Source organism: Bufo gargarizans, chromosome 6 (assembly GCF_014858855.1).
Source record: "Bufo gargarizans isolate SCDJY-AF-19 chromosome 6, ASM1485885v1, whole genome shotgun sequence".
In the NCBI taxonomy this organism is placed as follows: Eukaryota; Metazoa; Chordata; class Amphibia; order Anura; family Bufonidae; genus Bufo; species Bufo gargarizans.
This window is the reverse complement of record NC_058085.1, coordinates 365,587,655-365,595,705: the sequence shown is the minus strand read 5'-3', so window position 1 is coordinate 365,595,705 and position 8,051 is coordinate 365,587,655. Positions and strand designations below refer to the sequence as shown.

The 8,051-nt window shown below is 42.0% G+C and overlaps 1 protein-coding gene across 1 annotated transcript; it reads left to right on the top strand.

Moving 5' to 3' along the window:
• Nucleotides 1-3,585: 3,585 nt before the first annotated feature.
• LOC122940645 (trypsin-like) lies at nucleotides 3,586-7,427 on the top strand. Its single transcript, XM_044297326.1, has 5 exons — nucleotides 3,586-3,628; nucleotides 3,780-3,933; nucleotides 5,218-5,471; nucleotides 6,470-6,606; nucleotides 7,278-7,427. The coding sequence occupies exons 1-5, from the start codon at nucleotides 3,589-3,591 to the stop codon at nucleotides 7,425-7,427; spliced, it is 735 nt and encodes a 244-aa protein (XP_044153261.1). The 5' UTR covers nucleotides 3,586-3,588.
• The last annotated feature ends 624 nt before the right edge of the window (nucleotides 7,428-8,051 follow it).

Sequence of the window (8,051 nt, the reverse complement as noted above, 5' to 3'; positions counted from 1 at the left end):
CCCATTATCGCACACCACCAGGCCGGGCTATTGGCTGACTGGCACAAACCACTCATCGATCTGTTGTTCAAGGCCCGTCCACAGCTCCTGAGTGGTGTGGGGTTTGTCCCCCAAACAGATAAGTTTTAAAACTGCCTGCTGTCGTTTACCCCTGGCTGTGCTGAAGTTGGTGGTAAAGGTATTATGCTGACCGGATGAGGAGCTGGTAGAGGATGAGGAAGCAGAGTAGGAGGAGGAGGCAACAGGAGGCAAACTGAAGTGCCCTGCAATCCTCGTGGTGGAAGGACATGCGCCAAACTGCTATCCGCCTCAGGCCCAGCCGCCACTGCATTTACCCAGTGTGCTGTTTTGAAGATATAACGGCCCTGACCATGCTTACTGGTCCACGTATTCCTAGTGAGGTGCACCTTCCCACAGATGGCGTTATGCAGTGCACACCTGATTTTGTCCCCTACTTGGTTGTGCAGGGAAGGGATGGCTTGTGTGGAAAAGTAGTGGCGGCTGTGCACGACGTACTGTGGGACAGCCACCGCCATAAGGCCTTTAAAAGTCTCCGTCTCCACCAGACGGAATGACAGCATTTCAAAGGCCAGGAATTTTGAAATACTTCCTCTTTCTCTCCAGTGTTTGGGGGATGGACACTTCCATGGGACAGTGGAGATGCTTGGTGACCCAGGTGGTGGTGTTGCTGCCACATCCTCTGTTTGCGGGGTGGCAGGTGGCATTGTCACTCCAGAGGTGGATGAAGAGGCCGAGACTGCAGCAGAAGAGGAAGCAGGAGGAGCCAGAGACCTTTCTTGGTTTTTGAGGTGTCTACTCCACTGCAGCTCATGCTTTGCACTTAGATGCCTGGTCATGCAGGTTGTGCTCAGGTTGAGAACGTTTATGCCTCGCTTCAGGCTCTGATTGCACAGCGTACAAACCACTTGTGTCTTGTCGTCAGCACATTGTCTGAAGAACTGCCATGCCAGGGAACTCCTTGGAGCTGGCTTTGGTGTGTTTGGTCCCCTGCTTCGGTGGGCAGTAGCAGGCGTACTGTCTAGAGGACGACCGCTCCGCTTTTGCACCCTGCTCCCTCTTCTGCTGTGCTGGTGGCTCTGTGCGACCACCACCTTTTCCTCCGAACTACATAGGTTACTTGCATGACCTTGATTCCATGTGGGGTCGAGGACCTCATTGTCCTCCACCTCATCTTCCAGCCAGTCTTTACCCCTGCCTTCCTTGTCGGTCTGCACACTTTCGAAAGCCCCAGCAGTTTGCACCTGTGTTTCGTCATCATCCGAGACGTGCTGCGATGGTCCTCCCATGTACTCATCTTGAAAAATAAGTGGTTTGGCATTGGTGCACTCAATCTCTTCCACTTCTGGGGCAGGGCTAGGTGGATGGCCCGGGGAAACCGTGTTAACAGAGTCATAAAAAAGCAGAAGAGACTGCTGCATGACTTGGGACTCAGACTGCTTGGCTGATTTGCAAGGGGGTGAGGTGAAAGACTGATGACATCGGCTGCAGGTGCCAACTGTGGTCTTTCAGCAGTAGACTGGGTGGGAGACAATGTGAAGGAACTGGATCCACTGTCAGCAGCCCAATCTACTATCGCCTGTAGTTGTTGAGGCCTCACCATTCGTAGAGCCGCATTAGGCCCTACCAAATACCGCTGCAGGTTCTTTTGCCTACTCGCACCTGAGGAAGGTGTTTCATGTACAGGGTATATCTCACAGGGCCTGAACCAGTGTAGGCCTAAATTAAAGATGTCTTTGCCCCAAATTGCTGTATTTCAAATGCCTGAATCAAACTCCTGTATGTAGAGGATGTATTTCACACGACCTGAATCAGTGAAGGCCTAAATTGAAGATTTATTTGCCCAAAATGGCTGTATTTCAAATGCCTGAATCAAACCCCTGTATGTAGATGGTGTATCTCACACGGTCTGAACCAGTGTAGGCCTGAATTAAATATTTTTTTGCCCAAAATGGCTGTATTTCCAATGCCTGGATTAAGCCCCTGTATGTAGAGGGTGTATCTCACACAGCCTGAACCACTGTAGACCTGAATTCAATATTGGTGCACCAAATGGCATTATTTCAAATCTCTGAATCTAACCCAAATGTATTAAGGGTGTATCTCACAATGACATCTGCATCAAAGGCTGCCAACTAAATTTTTTTTGCCCAAACGAGTGTTTGTTTAACAACTGAATTTGGCAGCAGTATATAAGCCAGTAATTTCACACGTGCTGATGCTGCAAGGCCTAAAAAAATTGTAGTTTTTGTCAAAAAAGTGTGTTTGTAAAACCCCAGAAAATGATGGGTGTATTTCTAGCTTAAATTGCACACTGACTAATCCAGAGTTGTAGATTGCCCAAAAAATTGTGATTTGCAATGTCCCTAAAGCTCAAATGCAGTGCTGGTGCACTGAGCTTGCATAAAATAGACGCTGCCGTCACCCACCTAACTAACAGAATCATAAAAGTTGTTTTTTTTTGGTCAGTGGGCTCAGGGCAGGGTAAAACGATTGTGCCCTGCATCTACACAACTATTTCTCTGTAGATCGCTGAGTTACATTTTCTCCTATTCTCTCCCTGAAATCACCAGTCCAGCAGCATCCTCTCCCTACACTAGTAACAGCAGAGTAACGTGCAGCGCTATGTGACTCAAGCTTATATAGAGGCTGGGTCACATGCAGCTCTGGCCAATCACAGCTATGCCATTAGTAGGCATGGCTGTGATGGCTTCTAAGGTCAGACAGTTAACCGCTTGTTGATTGGCTGCTCTGCAGCCTTTCAAAAAGCGCCGAACACCGAACCCAAACTTTTACTGAAATGTTCGGGTTCGGGTCCGGGTCCGGGTCCAAAAATCCTAAAGTTCGGTACGATCCCGGACTTTACAGTTCGGGTTCGCTCAACCCTAATCACAAGGGATGGCTATCTGCTGATTAGCTAGCTGCATGACATTATTGGTCATTTTGAGTTCCTGTACTTCTCATTTTCACTTTGCAACACGTGCAGCAGCCATTTTAGCAAAAATCTGATTCGATACCACGAAGCGCAAAGAAATTCGGCTTTGCAGCTAATTGAATTTTTCCTAAACATCAGATGGAATTCCGCTTCGGAGCTTTCATTTCGCTCAACACCAGAAACTTACTTTAATTAGACATACTGACAAAAGCATGAAATTAGGGGCAACTACTATAATTATAAAATTAGATTTCAGTTTTACTCCATAAAACACAACAGTAAGAATGTCTATGGTAATGTGACACATGTGCAACCAATCCCATGCAGAGCATGACATGATCACGCACATAGAATTTATCAGTTACAGGAACACAACCTAAAGGCAAACAACATATTGTTTGCTGATTTACCTTACAGGATAAAAATATCCAAACCCAAGGTAACAAAAATATCAACCAAATAGGTCAAAAGAACATTCAGAAAACAGAACAGTTTTCCTTTTACAGTTTAGATTATGCGGATATTAATTAACTTTCCCTTGAGTGAGGAGGGGGTAGAGGGGTGAAATCATGATAGCTCTTGGGTATATATGTCTGTAGTTTACGCTCAACACTCATTCTGGATCAATTTCCACTATGAAACTCCTCCTGATCTGTGTGCTCCTCGGAGCAGTTGGTGAGTTCAGTCTTCTATGATACATACATTGTTCACGTTGATACTTTTTAGTTTTCTACAGCTTTCTTTGAGGAAAGAAGCTTACTTTTTCAACTTGCTACATGTATGATGTATATGACTGTATATAATATGGCTCCTTGTATTTTCTCAGCTGCTTTTGAGGATGATGATAAGATCGTAGGAGGTTACACCTGCTCTGCTTACTCCGTCCCCTACGCAGTATCTCTGAACTCCGGCTACCACTTCTGTGGAGGTACTTTGATCACCAGCCTCTGGGTGATCTCTGCTGCTCATTGCTACAAGGCGTAAGTTACCTGAATTTTGACCAAGACCAAACCATCAACGTCACATCAACTTTTGGCCTTTATCATTTACTATTCTATATTGTGGAGCCGCCCAAAGCATTGAAACCATTTGAGGTTTTGAAGCTAGTTTTGTTTGTAAAAATGGTTGCTAAAAAAGGGAGACAATTCAATAGACAAGTTTTGTGGGATAAAAAAAAATATATATTGCATCTGAATGCTCTAAAGATTAGTAATGGCCCTGGGGGTCATAACCAGAATATATCAAAAACGTATGGCCAATAGTAAGAACAGGTCATCAGTGTTTTAGCAATGATAAACCTTTTAACTAAAAGAAGTTAAAATTATGTTCAGATGTTATTTATATGTGGCACAGTGAAAGCAAATATGTTTGTACCCGTTTTCTATAATTTTGCCAATTTATAGAATACAAAGAGTTTCATATTACAGTTACAAGGTGGTGATAGGACACAATTGAACTACCAATATATGAATATAAAGTTCTTCCACATTTAAAAAAAAAGCGTTTTTGTTTTTTAGAAATGAGGGGATTCTGTACTAAATAATAAACTGTTAGTGTTAGCAGAGCATTTACTGTATAATGTCCATTTTGTATAAATTGTGCCACTGAGTGTAGGTCCGAGGAATGGGGGTTTAAGGACAAGGTTAATTCTGGCCTCCTATCCTAGCAGCTCTTACAGGGACCTCCCATTAGGTGGTTAAGAGTAAACTTCATACACATCTATGCCATCAGCACTAAGGATAAAGCTCTATCATCACACATGGCTAAGATTTCAGCATCTTCTTGCTCTTCTAGCATAATTTCACATTTTGATTCTTCAAAATGTTGATTCACTGGGACAGAGTCTCATTTATAGTAAATAGAGTCTACCAACTATAGTCTATAATTTGCTTATATAAAGAAAAATCCAGAACAATGAAAGACAAAGGTCTGGAGCCACAAATACATAGTGATTCATCTAATTATCTCCATTATGTATTAGACCGATAAATATACTGTATGTGTTACATTAGCTGCCCCATGTTCAAACATTAAAAAATAACTTAAAAAAAGTATTAGATTTCCATTTTTTCCTCATCACACATCTGAAGAAACAGGGCATTTACTTGGCAGAAGATAAATTGCAATACAATTCAAAGTGTATGGACAACTATGGTGCTGTTTCTAAAAGAAAGCACAAATATTTTCCCCCAAAAAACTAATGCATTTTAAAATATTTATGAAATGAATTTAGGATTACAAATGGATTTGTCAAATTTTTGCAGGAGCATGCAGGTCAGACTGGGAGAACACAACATCTTTTCCAGTGAAGGCACCGAACAGTTCATCAACTCCGCCAGAGTCATCAGACATGGAAGCTACAACTCCAGAACCCTGGACAACGACATCATGTTGATCAAGTTGGCCTCTCCCGCCACCCTCAACTCTTACGTCAAGACTGTTGGTCTGCCCGGTGGCTGCGCCGCTTCTGGAACCAGCTGTCTGATCTCTGGATGGGGCAACACCCTCAGCAGTGGAAGTAAGTCAAGTACTGCCAATAATGTTACTGGAACGGCAAGTAAAAATGAGAAGTGGTTATTTACACAATATAAGATGGAGTTTACTCAGAGGTGGGAATTACTGACACAAAATGAGCTGAAGTTTCTTCAAAGGTGGAGTTTGCTGATGAAGAGTGAAGTTATTTTAAGACAAATCTAATACATTTTGAATGGACTAAACATTTTCTAGGACCTCAATGATTGCTCGGTGTAGAAATTATTGAAAGGATGTTTGTTTAGAATTTTTTTATGTATTTATAGGTCTCATAATATATCAGATCCAATGTCAATCTTTTTTAATATTTTTAATATATAAAGCTTAATTGGATCACTGTACACAGCTGACAATTCATGTGTAGCAAATAGTAACAGACCCATGATTAATGGATATTATAGGTGTGGAACAATATGTGTCATATAGATATGAACCACAAACTGCTATGGTGTAGAAACCATACTGTATCAGGAAGCATAAAGCTTAAAAGTTTTTTTTTTTAATTTAAAACTGATGATCTATCCTCTGGAAAGGTCATCAGTATCTGATCGGTGTGGACCTGACACCAGGAATCAGCTGTTTGAGAAGGCACTGATGCTAGCAGTAGCACCGCGGCCTTCTAACAGCTTCGTCATTGGTCACATGGCCTAAGCTCAGCTCAGCCCCATTAATGCACTGAGATGCAACACCAAGCATAGTTTCTATACAATGGACGGCACTGTGCTTGGTGAGCAGAGAGAAGGCATCGCTCTGATACGAGAACCGGTGCCTTCTCAAACGGTTGATCATTAGGGGAATCCGAGTGTTGGATCCCTGTCTATCAGACACTAATGAGTGATGACCCATTAGTGGGATAGTTTATCAGTTCAAAAATTCCAGAAAACCCCTCTAAAAGACAAAGAAAATGTGCAAACACTGTGAAGGATCATTTTATGTTTCTATCTACATACAATTTGCTGAAAATGTATATTCACTTACTTTTAGCAAACATGCCCAGCCTCCTGCAGTGCCTGAACGCCCCCATCCTGACTGCCGCCCAGTGTAGCAGCGCCTACCCAGGAGAGATCACCACTAACATGATCTGTGTTGGATACATGGCAGGAGGCCAGGATTCCTGCCAGGTAAATAGATCTTCTTCCTCTCACAGATCTGTGACTGTAGAATGTGGACTGTTACGAGGACATATAGTCATCAAAAGGCCGTTATTACCATTTCATGAAGATAACCTATAATGACAATGTGTTTATATGAATGTATCATAAAAAAAATCGAAATAATTGTTTCTCTAAATTATGCAATTTAACAATATTGTGATGGAAGCAGATTCTTAAAAGGATTATTTAGACCAGGGTTAGGCTTGAAGGGCAAAACTTTCTTTCTTTACAAAACAAAACAGTTAAATGACAAAATCCTGCTCTGGCATTAATGTGTAGCCACATTGTTTCCCTCTTTTGAAAAATTGGTATGGACATCACCGAGGCTCATTGAAAATTCCACTGTATTTGTAGATGCCATATTTGAGAGACACTATTTGAGGGAGCAGAAGTGTAGCTATATTGAGTACAGAGGTCACACTCAGGACATGCTGAAAGATGGTCAAAGATCCTTGTGCCATATTAGAAAGACACAACTGTTATAAATGTTACATGATTGTATTGAGCCCCAAGAGCCACAATTTACATCTCTAGGAAGGAAACTTCTGTAGCCGCATCTCAGAATATACAGTAGCTACAGATTATTCATTACCTCCAGTTGATTCAAAGTCTAACATTTTGTCTCTATATTTTCTTAGGGTGACTCTGGTGGACCCGTGGTCTGCAATGGACAGCTCCAAGGTATCGTTTCTTGGGGATATGGCTGTGCCCTCAAGAACTATCCTGGTGTCTACACCAAGGTCTGCAACTACAACTCCTGGATCTCCAGCACCATGGCTGCCAACTAATCTTTCTCTGTGTTTCATGCTATTTGTTGCTCTGTTACTGGATACTAATACCTATCATAGTAACAGTTAGCTTTATAAAAAATAAATAAAAATAATTTTAAAAAATCTTCATCACCTTCAAATATCATAAAAAAAATTTTTTTAGTCCAGCAACTTATCCTGATGCAAAAAAAAAAAAAAAAAACTAATCAGGGGGCTACCCTTTGAGCTGCTCTTTGAAGACTACTGGCGTTTGTTTTAGACACTTTGTTTTGGATGAATCTACTGCACTTGTTAGAAGGAAAAAAGCACTAGGAAGGAAGCAGAAGGGTTCTCACATGACTCTAAGAGGGGGTGGGGGGGGGGGCATGCCCTGATTGGCTCCCAGGCTGACAGCAGGGAAGGATGTGCTTTTGTAGAACAAGCAGAACACCATCCTGTGCAGGGCTGTGAATGAGCGTGGATGTGTGTGATGGAAAACGATTTTAGGGAGTCAGGGACAGTGCAAAATCATATACATAACTCTAGGAAAATTAAGGACCCTTAAGACTTAACTTTTAATCTATGTCAAATAAAAAAACGCCCTATATTTAAGACTAACAACAAAATACACACGGCAATAATATAACCCACAAACAAATGGGT